Below are 26184 nucleotides of genomic sequence, written 5' to 3' on the forward strand. Positions count from 1 at the left end.
ACAAAAGGAGAGAACATGGGAGGGTGATGGAATGACAGCGAGTTTCAGAATGTCAAGGGAGTGAACGTGTGAATTTAAGAGTGCGACTAAGTCTGTGAAGACAGACTTTGGTTCACCGCAGTCTTGGTGTATGGTGCATTTATGTTTTTGAATTGTTAAAGCGTACTTTTCAGGCCTTTCTAAATGTGAAAAGCTAGTTAGAGTGGTTCTCAGAGTCCTCGTCAGGTTTTGGGCGTATGCCGCCTTCAAGGACTGCTTGGCAGAGCTCGTTTGAATGGGAGACCAAAGCAGGGAGGATTAAAAAATATATATGTTATAAAAGAATGGCTGACTTAGTGAAGACCTTGCCCTTGCTCTCTCCTCGACTCAACCAGGAAGAAGCTGTTCTATGAGCTTGTCCTTTGTTTCCAGATACACAGTGTGCCGGCTTTATTAATGCATTACTCCAGTGTTTCCCAAACTCAGTCCTCGGGCCCAGTTTATTTATTTTTTTTGTCCTAGCACTACACAGCTGATTCAAATAATCAACTAATCATCAAGCTTTGATTATTTGAATCAGCTGTGTACTACTAGTGCAAAAATCAAAATGTGCACCCATTGGTGTCCCCAGGACAGAGTTTGGGAAATGCTGCATTACCGTTATGAAACCGTGTGGGAAAACAATCATTTTAAAAACACAAGGCTGAAGGGGGCATAGAGAGAAAGGAAAATGGCGCTGCGGGTAGCCTAGCTGATGGAGAGAATGCCAAGAGTGTGCAAAGCTGTCATCAAGGCAAAGGGTGGATACTTTGAAGAATCTCAAATAGATTTTGATTTGTTTAACCCTTTTCAGGTTACTACATGATTCCACATGTGTTATTTCATAGTTTGATGTCTTCACTATTAGTCTACAATGTAGAAAATAGTAAAAAATAAAGAAAAACCCTGGAATGAGTAGCTGTGTCAACTTTTGACTGGTACTGTGTGTGCACATGTATGTGTGGCTGTGAGGGAAGCCCCCACTACAGTAGCCAAACCAGCCCTGTTATTTATGTTATGACTTGTTTCTCCTCTCGTCAGGATTTGCTGATATCCCAGTTTAGTGGAGATCAATGCCTTGTCAGGGAGAGCGATGAGGAGAACTATAATCAAACTGCTGGTCTGCCATTGATCTCGGGGGGGGGGGGGGTTATCGACTCTCTGTGATTCCCATTCAGCATGAAAGCTACCGAGGCTCTTTGATAGACGGACAAGGGAGAAACTGGAGGCGTGCCACTGTTAGACGGTGCCTCCCAAATCAATACCTTGAGGAATTCAGCTGCGTCGGACCGGTAACTAACTAACTTGGGGTAGTGGGGAAGTTACAACTGTGCTAGGTCCCCAAATTACTCTCGAATGGCAGCCCCTTTGCTTTGTTGTGTAGCCACTGATCTGAAAGGACTGGCTAGGCGAAAGCAATGCGGCGGTGTGGTGCTTAAAGTAGCTAGAATTCATATAGGCTGTATCTCAATCAATTAAAGAAATCTAATATTCTGGTGCTACCAATGAAAAATGTAATTTTGAGCCCTGGCTGCAGGTTAACCATAATGGAATGTTGACCATTTTGCTCGACAACCCAGTTTAGGTTCAACCTGGTTCAAATGGACTGAGATGTGTTATCGGATCTGAAATGTGTCCCTACAAGACCACTTCAGAGCATTCAGACTGGAAGGAGCAGTCTCCAGTGTAAAAGTATGGCAGTCCACCAAGATGGCTGTTAGGCTACGTTCCATATCAGTACACTACTTAGAATGTATGCCTAAAGCTTTGTTCCAATATGCATACTAGTAAACCACTTGAAATGTGTGCAAGGCTCAGTGGCAACCCATCATTCAGGGCAGGTGGGGCAGAGCCTGTTTTGAGCCCCACCTTTCTAGCCTGTTTTGCATGCTATTTTGGCATTAATACCTGTCCCATATCAGTTTGCAAACAATGTAAAAAAAAAAAAACAACATTTAGTTCATAAAGCTGCATACAAACACGGTCTCTTTTTTGCTTTCTTGCGAAAAGCAGCTCCGAAATGCAGGTGTTTCAGCCTAGCTCAGTGCTTTCTGTGGTGGTGGGGCAGCCAGCGGAAAATACGGAGCACAGGGGTTGGTAATGTTCTCTAGTTGCGCCGTGATTGGCTCAGTGTTCTGTCACTCATGGGGACACTAGGTCACCGTCAAATCTAAGGGTAGAGCTCGAATATTCAAGCCCCTTGGATGCTGCCATAGAGTTACATTAGAAGTGCACATCCAAGAAGGCTCAAGGTCATTGGCCACAGATAAAATGACGTCAAATGACGTTATATCTATAGCAGCTTTGATTGGATTGATCATGTCAACGTCATACTTTAGAAATCTTAAGTTGCAAGCTAGCAGTCATCATGAATTAAGTCGACAATCTACTTGCAAATCCTTTTTAATGAAGAGAAAGTATAGATAAAATGTATCGGTGCTCATCGGCCATTGGACATAAACATTACACAACAAGTTGGAAATCACAAATTCAACAATGAGTGGTTTGGAAGTAATCGGTGGCTAACTGCAAGCATTCCAAAGCAATCACTAGCCTGCTATTCAGTGGAGTGTATGTGTGGTCCCAAGTCTCTTTTCCAAGCTTAAAAGGATAAACATTCAAAATTGGCCATGGTGTCAATCCAGAATGTTTTTTGTCACTCTGAAAACAACTGGAAACTCAGAACTGGGAAATCAGATTTCAGTGAGTTCAAGACAACTGGAAACTCGGAAAAAAAACTTTGACTGGGAAAATTTTGAACGGTCATCTCGGATTTGCAAATCGGGAACTCGGGTCTCTTTCTAGAGCTCCGACCTGAAGATCACTGACATCATCATGATTTGACCTTGTTTTCTTCCGAATTCCCAGATGTCTTGAGCTCTATGTGACCAGGTCAAAAGTAGTGCACTACATAGATAAAACATTCATGTCCGGCGCCGACAGAGATGGCCGCCTCGCTTCGCGTTCCTAGGAAACTATGCACTATTTTGTTTTTTTATGTGTTATTTATTACATTGTTACCCCAGGAAGTCTTACGTTTTATTACATACAGTCGGGAGGAACTATTGGATATAAGAGCAACGTCAACTCACCAACATTACGACCAGGAATACGACTTTCCCGAAGCGGATCCTCTGTTTGGTCCACCACCCAGGACAACGGATCAAATCCCAGCCGGCGACCCAAAACAACGGCGCCGCAGAAGGGGCAGACGGAGCGGTCTTCTGGAAAGGCTCCGTAGACGGGCACATCGCGCACCGCTCCCGAGCATACTACTCGCCAATGTACAGTCTCTTGACAACAAGATAGATGAAATCCGAGCAGGGGTTGCCGTCCAGAGAGACATCAGAGATTGTAACATTCTTTGTTACACGGAAACATGGCTCACTCGGGATACGCTATCAGAGTCAGTACAGCCACCTTGTTTCTTCATGTATCGCGCCGACAGAAACAAACATCTCTCTGGTAAGAAGAAGGGCGGGGGTGTATGCCTTATAATTAAATAGTCATGGTGTGATCATAACAACATACAGGAACTCAAGTCCTTTTGTTGACCTAGAATTCCTTACAATTGAATGCCGACCGCATTATCTACCAAGAAAATTATCTTCGATCATAATCACAGTTGTGTATATCCCCCCAAAGCAGACACATCAACAGCCCTGAAAGAACTTCATTGGACTCTATGTAAACTGGAAACCACATATCCTGAGGCTGCATTTATTGTAGCTGGGGATTTTAACAAGGCTAATCTGAAAACAAGGCTACCTAAATTGTATCAGCATATCGAATGCGCGACCCGGGCTGGCAAAACACTGGATCATTGTTATTCTAACTTCCGTGACGCATACAAAGCACTCCCCCACCCTCCTTTCGTAAAATTGGACCACGACTCCATTTTGTTGCTCCAAGCGTATAGACAGAAACTAAAACAGGAAACGCCCATGCTCAGGTCTGTTCAACGCTGGTCCGACCAATCGGATTCCACGCTTCAAAATTGCTTAGATCACGTAGACTGGGATATGTTCGTATAGCGTCAGACAATAACATTGATGAATACGCTGATTCGGTGTGCGAGTCAATTAGCAAGTGCATCAGTGATGCTGTAGCGTCTATTAAAACCTTCCCCAACCAGAAACCGTGGATTGACGGCAGCATTCGCACCAAACTGAAAGCGTGAACCACTGCTTTTAATCAGGGCAAGGCGACCGAAAACATGACCGAATACAAACAGTGTAGCTATTCCCTCCGCAAGGCAATCAAACAAGCTAAGCGTCAGTATAGAGACAAAGTAGAGTCGCAATTCAACGGCTCAGACACGAGAGGTTTATGGCATGGTCTATAGTCAATCACGGACTACAAAATGAAAACCAGCCCCGTCGCGGACCACGATGTCTTGCTCCCAGACAAACTAAACAACTTCTTTGCTCGCTTTGAGGACAATACAGTGCCACCGACACGGCCCGCTACCAAAACCTGTGGGCTCTCCTTCACTGCAGCAAACATGAGTAAAACATTTAAACATGTTAACCTTCGCAAGACTGCTGGTCCAGACGGCATCCCTAGCCGCGTCCTCAGAGCATGCGCAGACCAGCTGGCTGGTGTGTTTACGGACATATTCAATCAATCCTTGTCCCAGTCTGCTGTGCCCACATGCTTCAAGAGGGCCACCATTGTTCCTGTTCCCAAGAAAGCTAAGGTAACTGAGCTAAATGACTATCGCCCCGTAGCACTCACTTCTGTCATCATGAAGTGCTTTGAGAGACTAGTCAAGGACCATATCACCTCCACCCTACCCGACACCCTAGACCCACTCCAATTTGCTTACCACTCCCCAATAGGTCCACAGATGACGCAATCGCAATCACACTGCCCTAACCCATCTGGACAAGAGGAATACCTATGTAAGAATGCTGTTCATCAACTACAGCTCAGCATTTAACACCATAGTACCCTCCAAACTTGTCATTAAGCTCGAGACCCTGGGCCTCGACACACGCCCTGTGCAACTGGGTCCTGGACTTCCTGATGGGCCGCCCCCAGGTGGTGAGGTTAGGAAACAACATCTCCACCCCGCTGATCCTCAACACTGGGGCCCCACAAGGGTGCGTTCCAAGCCCTCTCCTGTACTCCCTGTTCATCCATGACTGCGTGGCCATGCACGCCTCCAACTCAATCATCAAGTTTGCAGACGACACTACAGTAGTGGGCGTGATTACCAACAACGACAAGACGGCCTACAGGGAGGAGGTGAGGGCCCTCGGAGTGTGTTGTCAGGAAAATAACCTCACACTCAATGTCAACAAAACAAAGGAGATGATCGTGGACTTCAGGAAACAGCAGAGAGAGCAGCCCCCTATCCACATCGATGGGACAGTAGTGGAAGGTAGCGGTCCTGCTGCTGGGTTGTTGCCCTCCTACGGCCTCCTCCACGTCTCCTGATGTACTGGCCTGTCTCCTGGTAGCGCCTCCATGCTCTGGACACTACGCTGACAGACACAGCAAACCTTTTTGCCCCAGCTCGCATTGATGTGCCATCCTGGATGAACTGCACTACCTGAGCCACTTGTGTGGGTTGTAGACTCCGTCTCATGCTACCACTAGAGTGAGAGCACCGCCAGCATTCAAAAGTGACCAAAACATCAGCCAGGAAGCATAGGAACTGAGAAGTGGTCTGTGGTCACCACCTGCAGAATCACTCCTTTTTTGGGGGTGTCTTGCTAATTGCCTATAATTTCCACCTTTTGTCTATTCCATTTGCAGAACAGCATGTGAAATTTATTGTCAATCAGTGTTGCTTCCTAAGTGGACAGTTTGATTTCACAGAAGTGTGATTGACTTGGAGTTACATTGTGTTGTTTAAGTGTTCCCTTTATTTTTTTGAGCAGTGTATTATGTTTAGATACCCTACATTACTCATCTCATATGTATATACTGTACTCTATACCTTCTACTGCATCTTGCCTATGGGGTTCGGCCATCACTCATCCATATATTTTTTATGTACATATTCTTAATCATTCCTTTACACTTGTGTGTATAAGGTAATTGTTGTGAAGTTGTTAGATATTACTGCACGGTCGGAACTAGAAGCACAAGCATTTCGCTACACTCGCATTAACATCTGCTAACCATGTGTATGTGATCAATAAAATTTGATTTGATTTGATTTAGGGAATAGGGTGCCATTTGCGATGCCGCCTCAGTGTCGTAATCCTTTCAAGAGTTTATTTGCTGAGAAAAAGAACTCTCCAAGGCTCTAGTCTATTCATTGTGAAGCCAGATTGCCGTTCCTTTCAATAGATGAGTATAAATCAGTGTGTTGGTTATACTCGAGCACTTACTTTTGTTAAATTGGTCTGATGACGGTGTTAGGCTATGTCTGATGTCCTTGTGGTAAAATGAAAAACGAACAAAAGCAACAAAAAAAGTAACTATCAAAAGTTAACGATGGCAGTTCTATATCTATTTCCAAACAATGTCAATGTAGCTTACAATCTTTTAAATTGAAAAGCACATGCTTGACAGAAAGTATAATGATGAAACCTTCATTATGACATATTTTAGTGGTGTGCTAGTGTGGCTATTGGAAAAAATCTTTCTATTCTCCAATGAATCTCATGGAGATAATGGAATAAAACATGATCTCACTAATAGACTTTTAGTACACAACTGTTGTAAAATGCCACCCACAAGTTATTGCAATGTTACAAATTACCACTCAACCTTATTACTTTGAATCACAACACATATCAGGCATGAAAGACCACAGCAATTAGCACTGTCAAATCTTCATCTATTTCCCCCTCAATGATCAGTTCCGTTATCAAATCTCTAATTGATTTTTTTATACCCTGTTTTCTCTCCCCAATTTCATGGTATCCAATTGGTAGTTACAGTCTTGTCTCATCGCTGTAACTCCCGTACGGATCCGGAAGAGGCGAAGGTCAAGAGCCGTGCGTCCCCGAAATACAACCCAACCAAGCCGCACTGCTTCTTGACACAATAACCACTTAACCATGAAGCCGCACCAACATGTCAGAGGAAACACTGTGCATCTGGCTACCGACTCAGCGTGCACTGCACCCGGTCCGCCATAGGAGTCGCTGGTGCGCGATGGAACAAGGACATCCCTGCTGGCCAAACCCTCCCCTAACCCGGACGAATTGTGCACTGCTCCATTGGTCTCCCGGTCACGGCCGGGAGCCTGGACTCGAACCCAGAATCTCTAGTGGCACAGCTAGCATTGCGATGTAGTGCCTTAGACCACTGCGCCACTCGGGAAGCCCCTAATTGCTTTTCTAATGAAAGCAGAGGGTTAGAGCTCTTTTGAAATCGATGTGAAGGCTCAAGATGATTCGTCAGTCGCTGCGAAAAAGTATTGCTCTGCGATACGTTTGCTGGTCGGTCCCATGGGGCCAGTAATTGAGCCACCTGCTGCACTGGTGTCATAAACTTCATTTAAAAGCTAGATTTAAAGGCTAAATTAACAGACTGTTAGTCATTTGAAGTAAATAAAACTATATAGTTTGTTATACGATGTGAGACTTGTTCTTATCAACCAGAGACAATTTTGACTTGAAATAGTGTTTTTAAATGGGAAGATGGAGTTTGGAGTTATGAATGTGTGGTTCTGGTTATGGGTTGAAGCATGGTGCTGGCAGGTGCTGGCACCCTGATCTGTTTCACCTGTCTTTGTGCTTGTCTCCACCCACCACCAGGTATCTCCCCTCATTATCCACAGTGTATTAATACCTGTGTTCTCTGTTTGTCTGTTGCAATTTCATTTTGTTTCGTCAAACGTTTTTCCCATGCTCCTGTCTTTCTCTAGTTCCTGTTTTCTAGCTCTCCCGTTTTTTGACCATTCGGTTTTTGACACTCGATTACTGACCTCTGCCTGCCCTGACCCTGAGCCTGCCTGTCGTTCTGTACCTTTCGGACTCTGCTCTGGACTACTGACTTCTGCCTGCTCTTGACCTGTCATTTGCCTGCCCCCGTTTTTGTAATAAAACGGTGTTACTTCAAAACTGTCTGCATCTGGGTCTTCTCCTGAGACTCGACAAATATACATAACGTGTCACTGTCTGTTGATGTTGACATTTGTATGTTGCTTTGGATAGTGTGAATATAACATGATGCTTACAGCAGAAATGTGAATGTTTATCAATACTAATCATCAAGGGTATTTTGTCATCAAGAGTGGCAGATACTCACGCTCAGCAACAGCGGACGACTTTCTTTGACAGCTCCGACACAGCCGAGGCAACCAATCACCATGATGATGGTCCCTACCGCAATGAGTAGATTGGCTGCTGAGAGGGATGGGAGGGATGAGGAGAGTGTGGCAAAGTTGCCCTGGGTCACTGACAGCCATACCCCCACGCCCAGTATTCCACAACCCCCCAACTGTCAGAGAAAGAAGGAGAGAGATAGACAAAGGAAGAAGGAAAGAAAAAAATTGAAAAAGTGAGTAGCATGTAAAAAAAAAAACACACAACATAAAATACTTTGGGATTATTTGGTGCACAGATATACATTTACACACAACACACACAAATCCCAAGGCGATGCCAGGAAATGCATTGCCCGGCATGCTCAACCAAAACTGGTAGACTCGATTTGCGTGGTTAAATATGTGATTATTGTTTTTCTCCCTAACTTCTATCCCAACTGTCGAACCACACCAGATCTGTTTTAATCAGCTCTTGAGGTCAAAGTAGGGCAGGTCATGAATAAAACTGCTCTGAAGCACTGTATGCTGCCGCTCCAATCACTTAGACAGGTTGGTGCAAGTCATCCATCAACCTCCGCCATGATCAGAATACTAGAACAGCTGGAAATTAGAGGATGATTATACCGCTGTCTCTCCTCATACAAGCCTGTCATCATACCCCTGAGAGGGGAGTCAGATAGGAATCATAGTCAGGAAGAGAGACAGGAGAGAGATAGAGGAAAGAAAAGACAAAGAAATTGATATACACAGAGACAGACAGACAAGGGTACTGCAGTAATGTACATGAAATAACAATGACAAGGTAAAACAGATATGATACATGCTCCAAGGCCCTATTTTATCGACACATAGCGCTTTACATACGTACATACCACACGCTTTGTGCCTCAGTTGGTACAATGTCATACTTAAAATTAGAGGTCGACCGATTATGATTTTTCAACAACGATAATTGGAGGACCAAAAAAAGCCGATACCAATTAAATCGGACGATTTTTTATTTTATTTATTTATTTGTAATAATGACAATTACAACAATACTGAATGAACACTTTTATTTTAACTTAATATAATACATCAATAAAATCTACTTAGCCTCAAATAAATAATGAAACATGTTCAATTTGGTTTAAATAATGCAAAAACAAAGTGTTGGAGAAGAAAGCAAAAGTGCAATATGTGCCATGTAAAAAAGCTAACGTTTAAGTTCCTTGCTCAGAACATGAGAACATATGAAAGCTGGTGGTTCATTTTAACATGAGTCTTCAATATTCCCAGGTTAGAAGTTTTAGACTATTTATCTCTATACCATTTGTATTTCATATACCTTTGACTATTGGATGTTCTTGGATATTCTTATAGGCACTTTAGTATTGCCAATGTAACAGTATAGCTTTCGTCCCTCTCCTCGCCCCTACCTGAGCTCGAACCAGGAACACATCGAAAATAGCCACCCTCGAAGCTTAGTTATCCATTGCTCCACAAATGCCGCGGCCCTTGCAGAGTAAGGGGAACAACTACTTCAAGGTCTCAGAGCGAGTGCCGTCACCGATTGAAACGCTATTAGCGCGCCCCCCGCTAACTAGCTAGCCATTTCACATCGGTTACACCAGCCTAATCTCGGGAGTTGATAGGCTTGAAGTCATAAAGTGCTCAATGCTTGAAGCACAGCGAAGAGCTGCTGGCAAACGCACAAAGTGCTGTTTGAATGAATGCTTACGAGCCTGCTGCTGCCTACCACCGCTCAGTCAGACTGCTCTATCAAATATCAAATCATAGACTTAATTATAACATAATAACTCACAGAACTATGAGCCTTATGTCATTAATATGGTCAAATCCGGAAACTATCATCTTGAAAACAAAACTTTTATTCTTTCAGTGAAATACGGAACCGTTGCGTATTTTATCTAACGGGTGGCATCCATAAGTCTAAATATTGCTGTTACATTGTACAACCTTCAATGTTATGTCATAACTATGTACAATTCTGGCAAATTAATTACGGTCTTTGTTAGGATGAAATGGTCTTCACACAGTTCGTAACGAGCCAGGCGGCCCAAACTGCTGCATATACCCAGACTGCTTGCACGGAACGCAAGAGAAGTGACACAATTTCCCTAGTTAAAAGAAATTCATGTTAGCAGGCAATATTAACTAAATATGCAGGTTTAAAAATATATACTGTATTGATTTTTAAGAAAGGCATTGATGTTTATGGTTAGGTACACATTGGTGCAACGACAGTGCTTTTTTCGCGAATGCGTTTGTTAAATCATCACCCGTTTGGAAAAGTAGGCTGTGATTCGATGAGAAATTAACAGGCACCGCATCAATTATATGAAATGCAGGACACGCTAGATAAACTTGTAATATCATCAACCATATGTAGTTAACTAGTGATTATGTTAAGGTTGATTGTTTTTTATAAAATATGTTTAATGCTCGCTAGCAACTTACCTTGGCTTCTTGCTGCACTCGCGTAACAGGTAGTCAGCCTGCCACGCAGGCTCCTCGTGGAGTGCAATGTAAGGCAGGTGGTTCGAGCGTTGGACTAGTAACCGGAAGGTTGCATGATCGAATCGCCGAGCTGACAAGGTAAAAATCTGTTGTTCTGCTTCTGAACAAGGCAGTTAACCCACCTAGGCCGTCATTGAAAAAAAAAGTGTATTCTTAACTGACTTTCCTAGTTAAATAAAGGTTTAAAAAATTATTAATAATACAATTTAAAATAAATAAAAAAATCTGCCACAATCGGTGTCCAAAAATGTCGATTACCGATTGTTATGAAAACTTGAAAATCGGCCCTAATTAAATCGGCCATTCCGATTAATCGTTCGACCTCTACTTAAAATATCACATGCTCTGTGCCTCAGTTAGTACAACATCTCCATAACATGCTGTTGCTGAGAGGCCCTCATACTGACATCTACAGTATGTGGTATGTGGGCTGCCCTCTAACCCTGAACTGTGATGGAGAGACTAGAGAGATGTACAGATCAGAACACCTGACAGCTCCAGAGGGATGATAGGGAAATTATCCCGGGAGTCTTCGAAGAACTCCCGTCTGCCCTCCTTATGAGACTATACTTCCCTCTTTCATGGTTCGTGAATCCATAGTGGTCTATGTGAGACACGTCTTGTATCTCAAATGGCACCCTATTCCCTATATCGTGCACTACTTTTGACCAGAGCTCTATGTGACCAGGTCAAAAGTAGTGCACTACATAGGGAATAGGGTGCCATTTGCGATGCCGCCTCAGTGTCGTAATCCTTTCAAGAGTTTATTTGCTGAGGAAAAGAACTCTCCAAGGCTCTAGTCTATTCATTGTGAAGCCAGACTGCCGTCCCTTTCAATAGATGAGTATAATTCAGTGTGTTGGCTATACTTGAGCACTTACTTTTGTTAAATTGGTCTGATGAAGGTGTTATGCTCTGTCTGATGTCCTTGTGGTAAAATCAACTATCTTGGAAAAAGCAACTATCAAAAGTAAACGATGGCAGTTCTATATCAATTTCCAAACAATGTCAATGTAGCCTACAACCTTTTAAATTGAAAAGCACATGCTTGACAGAAAGTATAATGATGAAACGTTCATTATGACATATTTTAGCCAGCAGATGAGCTGCGCCAACTCAAGTTTTAATAAGGGCATGGCATCATGAACACACCATAAAATTACTTTCAACTGGTGCTTTATTGCTTGGAATATAATCTGCCAGTCTATGTCTTAGTGGTGTAGAAATTGTCACACCCTGATCTGTTTCACCTGTCTTTGTTCTTGTCTCCACCCCCACAAGGTGTCTCCCATCTCCCCTCATTATCCCCTGTGTATTTATACCTGTGTTCTCTGTTTGTCTATTGCCAGTTTGTTTTGTTCGTCAAGTCTACCAGTGGTTTTCCGCTGCCTCATGTCTTTTCTATAGTTCCTGTTTTCGACCATTCTACCTGCCATCCTGTACCTTGCCCCACCACACCACACTCGATTACTGACCTCTGCCTGCCCTGACCCTGAGACTGCCTGCTGTTCTGTACCTTTTGGACTCTGATCTGGATTACTGCCCTCTGCCTGCCCTTGACCTGTCGATTTGCTTGCCCTGTTCTTTTACCTTGCCCCTGTTCTAGTAATACACTTTTGTTTGCATCTGGGTCTTCCCTAAAACATTTTTTTAATTTAGCAGGGTAGGCCAGTTGAGAACAAGTTCTCATGTACAACTGCGACCTGGCCAAGATAAAGCAAAGCAGTGCGACAAAAACAACACAGAGGTACAGATGGGAAAAGTAAACATACAATCAATAACACAATAGAAAAATCGGTATACAGTGTGTGCAAATGAAGTAAGGAGGTAAGGCAATAAATAGGCCAATAGTGGCGAAGTAATTTCAATTTAACAATTTACACTGGAGTGATAGATGTGCAGATGAGGATGTGCAAGTAGAAATACTGGTGTGCAAAAGAGCAGAAAAACAAAAACAAATATGGGAACGAGGTAGGTAGTTGGATGGGCTATTTACAGATGGGCTGTGTACAGCTGCAGCGATCGGTAAGCTGTTCTGACATTTGACGCTTAAAGTTAGTCAGGGAGATACAGTTGAAGTCGGAAGCTTACATACACCTTGGCCAAATACATTTAAACTCGTTTTTTTCACAATTCCTGACATTTAATCCAAGTAAAAATTCCCTGTTTTAGGTCAGTTAGGATCACCACTTTATTTTAAGAATGTGAAATGTCAGAATAATAGTTGACAGAATGACTATTTCAGCTATTAATTCTTTCATCACATTCCCAGTGAGTCAGAAGTTTACATACACTCAATTAGTATTTGGTAGCATTAACATTACATTGTTTAACTTGGGTCAAACGTTTCGGGTAGCCTTCCACAATAAGTTGGGTGAATTTTGGCCCATTCCTCCTGACAGAGATGGTGTAACTGATTCAAGTTTGTAGGCCTCCTTGCTCGCACATGCTTTTTCAGTTCTGCCCACAAATTTTCTATAGGGTTGAGGTCAGGGCTTTGTGATGGCCACTCCAATGCCATTTTGCCACAACTTTGGAATTATGCTTGGGGTCATTGTCCATTTGGAAGACCCATTTGCAACCAAGATTTAACTTCCTTACTGATGTATTGAGATGTTTCGTCAATATATCCACAATTTTCCAGCCTCATGATGCCATTTATGTTGTGAAGTCCACCAGTTCATCCTGCAGCAAAGCACTCCCACAACATGATAATGCCACCCCCGTGCTTCACGGTTGGGATGGTGTTCTTCGGCTTGCAAGCGTCCCCCTTTTTCCTCCAAACATAATGATGGTCATTATGGCAAAACTGTTCTATTTTTGTTTCATCAGACCAGAAGACATTTGTCCAAAATGTACAAACTCTGTACAACGAACAGCCCTTGCTGTCTCTGCCTGGCCGGTTCCCCTCTCTCCACTGGGATTCTCTGCCTAACCCTATTACAAGGGCTGAGTCACTGGCTTACTGGTGATCTTTCATGCCGTCCCTAGGAGGGGTGCGTCACTTGAGTGGGTTGAGTTACTGACGTGATCTTCCTGTCTGGGTTGGCGCCCCTCCCCCCCCTTGGTTTGTGCTGTGGTGGAGATCTTTGTGGGCTATACTCGGCCTTGTCTCAGGATGGTAAGTTGGTGGTTGAAGATATCCCTCTAGTGGTGTGGGGGCTGTGCTTTGGCAAAGTGGGTGGGGTTATATCCTTCCTGTTTGGCCCTGTCCGGGGGTATCATCGGATGGGGCCACAGTGTCTCCTGACCCCTCCTGTCTCAGCCTCCAGTATTTATGCTGCAGTAGTTTGTGTCGGGGGGCTAGGGTCAGTTGGTTATATCTGGAGTACTTCTCCTGTCTTATCCGGTGTCCTGTGTGAATTTAAGTATGCTCTCTCTAATTCTCTCCTTCTCTCTTTCTTTCTCTCTCTCGGAGGACCTGAGCCCTAGGACCATGCGTCAGGACTACCGGGCATGTTGACTCCTTGCTGTCCCCAGTCCACCTGGCCTTGCTGCTGTTCCAGTTTCAACTGTTCTGCCTGCGGCTATGGAACCCTGACCTGTCCACCGGACGTGCTACCTGTCCCAGACCTGCTGTTTTCAACTCTCTAGAGACCGCAGGAGCAGTAGAGATACTCTTAATGATCGGCTATGAAAAGCCAACTGACATTTACTCCTGATTATTATTTGACCATGCTGGTCATTTATGAACATTTGAACATCTTGGCCATGTTCTGTTATAATCTCCACCCGGCACAGCCAGAAGAGGACTGGCCACCTCTCATAGCTTGGTTCCTCTCTAGGTTTTGGCCTTTCTAGGGAGTTTTTCCTAGCCGCCGTGCTTCTACACCTGCATTGCTTGCTGTTTGGGGTTTTAGGCTGGGTTTCTGTACTGCACTTCGAGATATTAGCTGATGTACGAAGGGCTATATAAAATAAAATTGATTTGATTTGATTTGTCCCCATGTGCAGTTGCAAACCGTAGTCTGGCTTTTTTATTGCGGTTTTGGAGCAGTTGCTTCTTCCTTGCTCAGCGGCCTTTCAGGTTATGAGAGATAGGACTCATTTTACTGTGGATATAGATACTTTTGTACCTGTTTCCTCCAGCATCTTCACATGGTCCTTTGCTGTTGTTCTGGGATTGATTTGCACTTTTCGCACCAAAGTACGTTCATCTCTAGGAGACAGAATGCATCTCTTTCCTGAGCGCTATGATGGCTGCGTGGTCCCATGGTGTTTATACTTGCGTACTATTGTTTGTACAGATGAACGTGGTACCTTCAGACGTTTGGAAATTGCTCCCAAGGATGAACCAGGCTTGTGGAGGTCTACAATTTTTTTCTGAGGTCTTGGCTGATTTCTTTTGATTTTCCCATGATGTCAAGCAAAGAGGCACTGAGTTTGAAGGTAGGCCTTGAAATATATCCACAGGTACACCTCCAATTGACTCAAATTATGTCAATTAGCCTATCAGACGCTTCTAAAGCCATGACATCTTTTTCTGGAACTTTCCAAGCTGTTTAAAGGCACAGTCAACTTAGTGTATGAAACTTCTGACCCACTGGAATTATGATACAGTGAATTATAAGTGAAAAAATCTGTCTGTAAACAATTGTTGGAAAAATGACTTGTGTCATGCGCAAAGTAGATGTCCTAACCGACTTGCCAAAACTATAGTTTGTTAACAAGAAATTTGTGGAGTAGTTGAAAAACAAGTTTTAATCACTCCAACCTAAGTGTATGTAAACTTCCAACTTCAACTGTAAATCAATGAGATTTTTATTTTCACTGAATCTCTGTTCGGGTATTGGTTAGACTACAATTAGGATGTGGAAATGTTAGGATTATTTTGTTCTTAGTACTGTAGCCTACTCCCGACCGGTCATGTTGTACAGCGCCATATTTTCCTAGAGGAAACCCCTTTGTCTTGGAATAGAAACACCATAATATTGATTAAATGAATTAAGCTAAATTCTAGATAGCAAAGACAGTTTAAAACTGTTGATATACTTTCATAATTTGCCAGAGTTTAAAAAATATCAGCTCCAACATGTCTCCTTCCTTCCCTCATGGTGTACTATGTTTCACCTAAAACGTAGTATCTCGCTCTCTCTATCGGCAATTAACTAGATCATATCCCATGGCAAATGTCTGTAATTAAACGTCCCAAATGGCAAGACAACTTAATTCCAGACATTTGCATAAAAATGGCACTATTAAAACACTGCCCCACGTTTCTACTCACATTGGCATGACAAAAATGTTTGAGGGGAGAAATACTAGTAATGGGTCGTTTGCGAAATAAAGGCTCTTTTTGATGAACTTTGGGAGCCGAATCGCATCCATGAAAGAGCCGTTCATGTGGCTCCCTGATTTACATACTGTTACTACTGCTTTTTGAGCTTCAAACAACGATTATCTGCAAATAAGTGACAAAATCATTATCTGAAGATTGTAAATTCTCACTGCAGAAACCATACATAGTGAGAGAACAAGTCATTCTGGTCCATGCTTATGTGTAAAAACAAATGTAAAAATCTAATAATTTGTCCAGGTAAAAAATGTACTTGAACGTCCTTGTCACAATCTAACATAATGGTAGCCTACTTGTGCTTTACATGACAGAATTTCAAGAATTGTGAATCGCGAGCCGGTTGGGAGCCGAATGATGTGGCTCTTTTACGGGAACGGAGCCAAATGATGCGGCTCTTCGAAAAGACGCGGAATGCCCATCACTAAGAAATACGGGTGTATTTTCAGTTCAATTTCAGTAGGGAGTTTTTGTTGTTGACATAACGCCACAGAGGCGTTGTGGCAAGTGAACGAACTGCATATCAAAAAGGGTCTCAGCACTGAAATGTGGCACTATTCATGTCTAAACCATTTGTCTTTTTACAGAGGGGTATTATGCATCATGCGCCCGAGTGGCGCACTGCATCTCAGTGTAAGAGGTGTCACTACAGTTCCTGGTTCAAAACCAGGCTGTATCACATCCGGCCGTCATTGGGAGTACCATAGGGCGGAGCACAACTGGCCCAGCGTCGTCTGGGTTTGGCCGGGTTCGGCCGTCGTTGTAAATAAGAATTTGTTCTTAACTGACTTGCCTAGTTACATAAAGGTTCAGTAAAAAAAAAAAAAAAATGAATTGGATGATAGCCTGTTTTACAGCCCAATGCGAGATGACATCAAGGTTTTTATTGACTTTTCAATTCGGGACAGGTTGGGTCCCACATCATCAGGTTCAATCTGAACTTGATGAAACGTCGAAGTTGTTGTTCACCGGAAGTCGTTTCTTGTCAGCAGCTAAGAACAAGTCACCATACTTAAAGACTATAGGCTACATCTCAGCAGTTCTGTAACTTCAACAGAAACCCAGTACACTTATAATCAGATTTAGATGTGTATTAAAACAAATTGTTCATTCCATTTTCGGCATGGAAAATATTGCAAAGGTCTTCAGTAATTATGCAGAACTTCTGCATAATTACCGGTGATTCATTGGACAAATTCATCAACTCAGTAAGGGACTCGTCCTTTTGAATCTCTCACCAGCAGCGAGTTGGTTCAACACCAAACTAAGACAAATGATTAGTGAGTCTAAGCAGATTGTTCATTCTTTGTTAAGTGGGTTGGAGGAGGGAGCAGAATCGCCCCGAGGCCTTCTGGTGTCTATAGCTAAAACATGTGCTAAACAGTTTTTTTTTTGCCTCTTCCTAGATCTGTTTGTTTGGTCTTGCCAACTCCTATATGACAATTACCATAGGAGTTGACAAGACCGCACAATCAGATCTGGGACCAGGCTACTGATTTGTATCTTCTTACATATCAGCAATCATAACATCATCTCTATCCTCCAGATGTTGTATTATAGATCTCTATCCAGGAGTCCCCACAGTAATGCTGTATTATCTGCCAAATGTCGCCCTCCGCTCTGTGACATCTCCCACAATCTGTTTGTATATGTGGGAGTTAGAATAGACAAAAGGGGAAATACTTTCAAGTATGCATTTATGGCTTGTTGTGCTCGTGGGTAAATCTCTCATTTAAATCCACGTCTCAGATATTGGAATTTAGACACTCCTATTCTCAAGCGACGTAAGAAAGCGCCAGAGGAGCACGTGTTTCAGGATGTGATTTGGTGTCGTCATACAAAAGAAAAAGTGCGGTGGTAATTTATGCCAGATGAAAGCAAAGCCAGTAATGCTCTCTCAGCATTTTAATGTTTTAAATAATAAACAAAAAAACAATGACTATATGGGCTCTGCAGCTGTTGCAAAGTAATATACAGTATCTCCGTATAGAGTAGAGCTAAGGTTCATAAATAATAATACTTTATAATAATACCCCCCCCCCCCCCCCCCCAAAAAAAATGAAGGCGCACAGGAGATGATCTGATGAATACACAGCCTGAGAGCCAGTGGAGCTCTTGAACATCTCCTGGTAGTGCTAGTGAGCTTGTCTACATCCCCCTACTACTGTATTGAAAAGCTAAAGAGTCTTGAATATTAAGATGCTCTCATCAACAGTACTATAATGTTTCCCCTTCATGTTGAATAGAGAGCTCTCAGCTGGTAGCTAGCCTCTTCATCACCATATTCCAGTGGGTGCTACACATTGGCGGTGGATGGGCTCGTTTACCTTACGTACAAATGTAAAGCGTTTTGAGACCTTAGTCGAACGTAAAATGCAATTTATCACTCAGGTCGGGCGCTTCGTTCAAGACTGAGGTCCAAATTCAATCTAGATCTAAACGCTTGTCTTTAACAAGAACGCAATCCAGGAAAAGAAGGATGCATTGTATCTTGAGACCAAGTGGGGGTTTGGAACTGATTCAGAGTGTTTAATAGTCACAGAGTGGCAGGTGTGATTGCAGCAGACAGAGAAAATCTTAGGCTTCGAGCTCCAACATGCAGGACTAGTGAAATAAAACTATGAAAATGGTCATAAAACAATAGAAATAACACTATATACATAATAGTAACTGTGGCAGTGATGAATAAATACAGTTGAAGTGGGAAGTTTACATACTGTAACGGACATCGTTGCATGAAGAAGTGGACCAAAGCTCAGTGTGGTAAGTGTTCATGATTTATTCATAAAACTGCACACTGAATCACAAAAACAACAAAGAGAACGAACGAAACCGAAACAGTTCTGTCTGGTGCAGACACAAAACAGAAAACAACTACCCACAAAACACGGATGGGAAAAGGCTACCTAAGTATGCTTCTCAATCAGAGACAACGATAGACAGCTGCCTCTGATTGAGAACCACACCCGGCCAAACACACAGAAATAGAAAACATAGAACACAAAACATAGAATGCCCACCCCAACTCACGCCCTGACTAAACCAAAATAGAGACATAAAAAGGATCTCAGGTCAGGGCGTGACACATACACCTTAGCAAAATACATTTAAACTCCGTTTTTCACAATTCCTGACATTTAATCCTAGTCTTAGGTCAGTTAGGATCACCAATTTATTTTAAGAATGTGAAATGTTAGAATAATAGTAAAGGGAATTACTTATTTCACCTTTTGTTTTTTTCATCACATTCCTAGTGGGTCAGAAGTGTAGATACACTCAATCAATATTTGGTAGCATTGCCTTTAAATTGTTTAACTTGGGTCAAATGTTTCAGGTAGCCTTCCACGAGCTTCCCACAATAAATTGGGTGAATTTTGGCCCATTCCCCCTGACAAAGCTGGTGTAACCGAGTCAGGTTTGTAGGACTCCTTGCTCGCACACACTTTTTCAGTTCTGCCCACAAATGTTCTATAGGATTGAGGTCAGGGCTTTGTGTTGGCCACTCCAATACCTTGACTTTGTTGTCCTTAAGCCATTTTGCCACAACTTTGGAATTATGCTTGGGGTCATTGTCCATTTGGAAGATCCATTTGTTACCAAGCTTTAACTTGAGCCAGCAGCATACCACCCTGCATTCCTAAGCTGGCTTGCTTCTGAAGCTAAGCAGGGTTGGTCCTGGTCAGTCCCTGGATGGGAGACCAGATGCTGCTGGAAGTGGTGTTGGAGGACCAGTAGGAAGCACTCTTTCCTCTGGTCTAAAAAAAAATATCCCAATGCCCCAGGGCAGTGATTGGGGACACTGCCCTGTGTAGGGTGCCGTCTTTCGGGTGGGACGGTAAATGGGTGTCCTGACTCTCTGAGGTCATTAAAAGATCCCATGGCACTTATCGTAAGAGTAGGGGTGTTAACCCCGGTGTCCTGGCTAAATTCCCAATCTGGCCCTCAAACCATCATGGTCACCTAATAATCCCCAGTTTACAATTGGCTCATTCATCCCCCTCCTCTCCCCTGTAATTATTCCCCAGGTCGTTGCTGCAAATGAGAACGTGTTCTCAGTCAACTTACCTGGTAAAATAAATAAAAAAATTACTTCCTGACTGATGTCTTGAGATGTTGCTTCAACATATCCACATCACTTTCAATTCCTCATGATGCCATCTAATTTGTGAAGTGCACCAGTCTCTCCTGCAGCAAAGCACCCCCACAACATGATGCTGCCACCCCCGTGCTTCACGGTTGGGATGGTGTTCTTCGGCTTGCAAGCCTCCCCCTTTTTCCTCCAAACATAACAATGGTCATTATGGCCAAATAGTTATATTTTTGTTTCATCAGACCAGAGGACATTTCTCCAAAAAGTATGATCTTTGTCCCCATGTGCAGTTGCAAACCATAGTCTTGCTTTTTTATTGCGGTTTTGGAGCAGTGGCTTCTTCCTTGCTCAGCAGCCTTTCAGGTTATGTCGATATAGGACTCATTTTACTGTGGATACAGATACTTTTGTACCTGTTTCCTCCAGTATCTTCACAAGGTCCTTTGCTGTTGTTCTGGGATTGATTTGCACTTTTTGCACCAAAGTACGTTCATCTCTAGGAGACAGAATGCGTCTCCTTCTTAAACGGTATGACGGCTGCTTGGTCCCATGGTGTTTATACTTGCGTACTATTGTTTGTACAGATGAACGTGGTACCTTCAGACGTTTGGAAATTGCTCCCAAGGATGAACCAGGCTTGTGGAGGTCTACAATTTTTTTCTGAGGTCTTGGCTGATTTCTTTTGATTTTCCCATGATGTCAAGCAAAGAGGCACTGAGTTTGAAGGTAGGCCTTGAAATACATCCACAGGTACACCTCCAATTGACTCAAATTATGTCAATTAGCCTATCAGACGCTTCTAAAGCCATGACATCTTTTTCTGGAATTTTCCAAGCTGTTTAAAGGCACAGTCAACTTAGTGTATGTAAACTTCTGACCCACTGGAATTGTGAGTGAAATAATCTGACTGTAAACAATTGTTGGAAAAATTACTTGTGTCATGCACGAAGTAGATGTCCTAACCGACCTGCCAAAACTATAGTTTGTTAACAAGAAATGTGTGGAGTGGTTGAAAAACAAGTTTCAACCTAAGCGCATGTAAACTTCCGACTTCAACTGTACATGTCCATTGGGGTGGAGGCAGAGTATAGACAGTTGACGGGGTGGGGTGGAAGGACCATAGGGGGAGCAACAGCATGACCATTGGGGTGGAGGCAGAGTATAGACAGTTGACGGGGTGGGGTGGAAGGACCATAGGGGGAGCAACAGCATGACCATTGGGGTGGAGGCAGAGTAAAGACAGTTGACGGGGTGGGGTGGAATGACCATAGGGGGAGCAACAGCATGTCCATTAGGGTGGAGGCAGAGTAAAGACAGTTGACGGGGTGGGGTGGAATGACCATAGGGGGAGCAACAGCATGACCATTGAGTGAAATGAAACAAAAAAAAAGTAATAACATGCACATTAACAACTGCAACAGTGATGAATGTCATTGGGGTGGGGGCAGAGTAATGTCCGTTGGTTGGGGGGGGGGGGGGGATGTCCATAGGGGGAGTAGTGGGTAAGGTAAGTGAGAATTGAGGGTGTGTGGGGGGGGGGTGTCCATTGGGGGGAATGGTAGGGGATGTCTATGGGGGGGTAGTGGGGGGAATGTCTATGGGGGAGTAGCGAGGGGGCTATTCAGCAGCCTGATGGTCTGAGGATAGAATTTAAAAAAATGTAATGTAACCTTTAACTAGGCAAGTCAATGAAGAACAAATTCTTATTTGCAATGACGGCCTACCCCGCCCAAACCAGGACGACGCTGGGCCAATTGCGCGCCGCCCTATGGGACTCCCAATCATGGCCGGATGTGATAAACTATTGGCCAGTCTTTCAGTTTTTGCCATGATGCTCTTGTACTGCGTGCATATAAGTGATTGAAGCTGGGAGAACAGGTCATGGCTTAGGTGGCTGTGGCTGGGGTCCTTGATGATCTTCTTGGCCGTCCAGTGAAACCTGGTGATGTAGGTGTCCTGTAGGGCAGGCACTGTGATACCCAATGGTGCGTTAGGTGCGTATCACCCTGTGATACGTGCAATTGGCCCGTATCACCCTTGCGGTCCGCGGCGGTGGAGTTGCCATACCAGGCTCCGGTGCAGCCTGATAGTATGCCCTTGATGGTGCTCCTGTAGAACACTGAGGGCCCTAGGGGACAGGCCACATTTCTTCAGCGTCCTGAGGTTGAAGAGTCGGTGTCGTGCCTTCTTCGCTACGGTGTACATGTGGTTAGACCATTTCAGGTTCTGTGAACACAAGTATACAGCCGTGGTGCATAATACGTGTCAAGCCTCTGGTGAAATTCCGAGTTCCACAGCTTCTTGTGTTGATGCAGTGGTTGGTTGTAGGCCTATTCGAGAAGAAAGCTCCTCTCCTCACACTGATGCTGTGATCTCGGCAGATGGGAAGAGCTCCAGCAAGCATGGTTTACAGAAGGCGGGGTACGATTGTCTCTTTGGAGCACAGCACCAAACTAAATAACACAGCCCCTGCAAAAGCCTATAAATAAACTGTGGCTGTTAGAAAGAGGGAGCGAGGACAAAAGAGAGATTGAGAGGAAGAAAGATCCTGGGAAGAGAAGGAAAGAGAGCGAGGGAGGGAAAGAAGGAAAGAGAGAGGGGAGGGAGAGAAAGAGAGAAGCATGCAAATGGTAATCAATAATGCTCTCATCTCTAGGGGATTCCTCCCTTGTTCTTCCTCCACTTCCTACTCCCTTGTTCCAATAGCAGGTACCATACACAAACACACACGGCTCACACATGCACAATCACGGCTCACACACACACACACACACAATAGCATGTACTGTACACACGGCAAAAGCACACACTCACACACACACGGCAAAAGCACACACTCACGGCTCACACACAGGTACCCCAGAGTCTAGGCTCATTATATCGACTTTGCTTGGAGAGAACAGTGATTTGTTGTGGTAGCTGCCAAGTTCGTCAGACCCTTAACAGCAATCAACTCTGTTCACAGTCATGTCACTCAGCAAAGGCCCGGGTCTCTGGCATTAATATGCTAGGTTAATTTAGCTAACGTTGTGTTTAAGCTAGCTCGTAAACCATTGGAAGTACACTGAACAAGAATATAAACGCAAAATGCAACAATTTCAAAGATTTTACTGAGTTACAGCTCATATGAGGAAATCAGTCAATTTAAATAAATAAATTAGACCCTAATCTATGGATTTCACATGACTGGGTATATAGTTATGCATTTGTTGGTCACAGATACCAACGACAAAAAAAAGGTAGGGCCATTTGCATCATGCGGCGCGACACATCTCCTTCACATAGAGTTGATCAGGCTGTTGATTGTGGCCTGTGGAATGTTGTTCTACTCCTCTTCAATGGCTGTGTGAAGTTGCTGGATAATGGCAGGAACTGGAACATGCTGTCGTACACATGTCTGGTGAGTATGCAGGCCATGGAAGAACTAGGACATTATCAGCTTCCAGGAATTGTGTACAGATCCTTGCGACATGGGGCTGTGCATTATCATGCTGAAATATGAGGTCATTGTGGCGGATGAATGGCACGACAATGGGCCTCAGGATCTCGTCAAGATATCTCTGTGCATTCGAAGGTGAGCATTCGCCCACTGAAGTTGGTCACGACGCCAAACTGCAGTCCGGTCAAGACCCTGGTGAGGACGACGAGCACGCAGGTGAGCTTCCCTGAGACAGAATTTCTGCACAAACTGTCAGAATCATTGGTTGTGCAAACCCACAGTTTTATCAGCTGTACTGGTGGCTGGTCTCAGAAGAAGCCGGATGTGGAGGTCCTGGGCTGCGTGGTTACATGTGGTCTGCGATTGTGAGGCCGATTGGACGTACTCCCAAATTCTCTAAAACGGTGTTGGAGGCGGCTTATGGTAGAGAAATTAACATACAATTCTCTTGCAACAGCTCTGGTGGACATTCCAGATGTCAAATCAAAATGTATTTGTCACATGCGCCGAATATAAAAGGTATAGACCTTACAGTGAAATGCTTACTTACAAGCACTTAACCAACAATGCTTTAAAAAGTTAAGAAAAAAATAAGTGTTAAGTAAAAAATAGATAAGTAAAAATAGAAAATAAAACAAATAATTAAACAGCAGCAGTAAAATAACAATAGTGCGGCTATAAACAAGGGGTACTGGTAGAGAGGCAATGTGCGGAGGCACCGGTTAGTCGAGATAATTGAGGTGATATGTACATATAGGTAGAGTTAAAGTGGCTATGCATCGATAATAAACAGAAAGTAGCAGCAGCGTAAAAGAGGGGTCTGGATAGCCCTTTGACCAGCTGTTCAGGAGTCTTATGGCTTGGGGGTAGAAGCTGTTAAGAAGCCTTTTGGAGCTAGACTTGGCGCTCCGGTACCGCTTGCCGTGCGGTAGCAGAGAGAACAGTCTATGACTAGGATGTCTGGGGTCTTTGACAATTTTTAGGGCCTTCCTCTGACACTGCCTGGTATAGAGGTCCTGGATGGCAGGAAGCTTGGACCCAGTCATGTAAGACAATCGTACCCTCTGTAGTGCCTTGCGGTCGGAGGCCGAGCAATTGCCATATCAGACAGTGATGCAACCAGTCAAGATGCTCTCGGTGGTGCAACTGCAGAACCTTTTGAGGATCTGAGGACCCAATCTTTTCAGTCTCCTGAGGGGGAATAGGCCCTCTTCACGACTGTCTTAGTGTGTTTAGATCATGATAGTTTGTTGTTGATGTGGACACCAAGGAACTTGAAGCTCTCAACCTGCTCCACTACAGCCCTGTCAATGAGAATAGAGGCGTGCTCGGTCCTCCTTTTCCTGTAGTCCATAATCATCTCCTTTGTCTTGATCACCTTGAGGGAGAGGTTGTTGTCCTGGCACCACATGGCCAGGTCTCTGACCTCCTCCCTATAGGCTCTCATCGTTGTCGGTGATCAGGCCTCCCACTGTTGTGTCATTGGCAAAATTGATGGTGTTGGAGTCGTGCCTGGACATGCAGTCATGAGTGAACAGGGAGTACAGGAGGGGCCCCCGTGTTGAGGATCAGCGTGGCAGATGTGTTGTTACCTACTCTTACCACCTGGGGGTGGCCCGTCAGGAAGTCAAGGATCCAGGTGCAGAGGGAGGTGTTTAGTCCCAGAGTCCTTAGCTTACTGATGAGCTTTGAGGGCACTATGGTGTTGAACACTGAGCTGTAGTCAATGAATAGCATTCTCACATGTGTTCCTTTTGTCCAGGTGGGAAAGGGCAGTGTTGAGTGCAATAGAGATTGCATCATATGCGGATCTGTTGGAGCGGCATGCAAATTGGAATGGTGACACATGCCAATTGCACACTCCCTCAAAACTTGAGACATCTGTGGCATTGTGTTGTGTGACAAAACTGCACATTTTAGAGTGGCCTTTTATTGTCCCCAGAACAAGGTGCACCTGTGTAATGATCATGCTGTTTAATCAGCTTCTTGATATGCCAAACCTGTCAGGTGGATGGATTATCTTGGCAAAGGAGAAATACTCAATAACAGGGAAGCAAAGAAATTTGTGTGCAAAATTTGAGAGAAATAAGCTTTTTCTGCGGATGGAATATTTGCCGTGTCTTTTATTTCAGCTCATGAAACATGGGACCAACACTTTACATGTTGCGTTCATAGTTTTGTTGAGTATACTGTACATGCGCGCTACATATACACAACAACCGCAAGTAACCAACGGTGCTGTGTCAAATATTTCATAGGCATGCTAGACTAGTTCATTTCGACAACTTGTTATTTCATGTTTGACTGGTGCTTAGGTATGAATGCCTGGGAAACCGTTGATGTACATGTATTGTGTCGCGGTTCACTTTACAGTAGCCTGCAATGTCAAGGTTTTTAGACGTTTTGTATTATCTCTTCCCACCAAGAATGGAAGAATGCCTACAATAGTCTACCACACAAACTTAAAAAGAAAAATCATACAAAAAACCCCAGCAACATTGACTAAAACCCGAAACAAAAGTAACATCAGAAGCTATTTTACTGTACTTGCCAATCAATTTCTAACACAAATGTGACACTCTTTCTTTCCA

At 43.7% G+C, this 26184-nt stretch overlaps 1 protein-coding gene across 3 annotated transcripts in view; it reads right to left on the reverse strand.

Annotated features, from left to right (window-relative positions):
* Positions 1-26184, reverse strand: part of LOC129834265 (tetraspanin-4-like) — a 124466-nt gene that overhangs the window by 38880 nt on the left and 59402 nt on the right. For all 3 annotated transcript variants that reach the window (XM_055899106.1, XM_055899105.1, XM_055899104.1), the window contains one exon: positions 8233-8424. In XM_055899106.1, the coding sequence (XP_055755081.1) occupies positions 8233-8424 (192 nt within the window). The remainder of the gene's footprint in view (positions 1-8232; positions 8425-26184) is intronic.

Source organism: Salvelinus fontinalis, chromosome 35 (assembly GCF_029448725.1).
Source record: "Salvelinus fontinalis isolate EN_2023a chromosome 35, ASM2944872v1, whole genome shotgun sequence".
NCBI lineage: Eukaryota > Metazoa > Chordata > Actinopteri > Salmoniformes > Salmonidae > Salvelinus > Salvelinus fontinalis.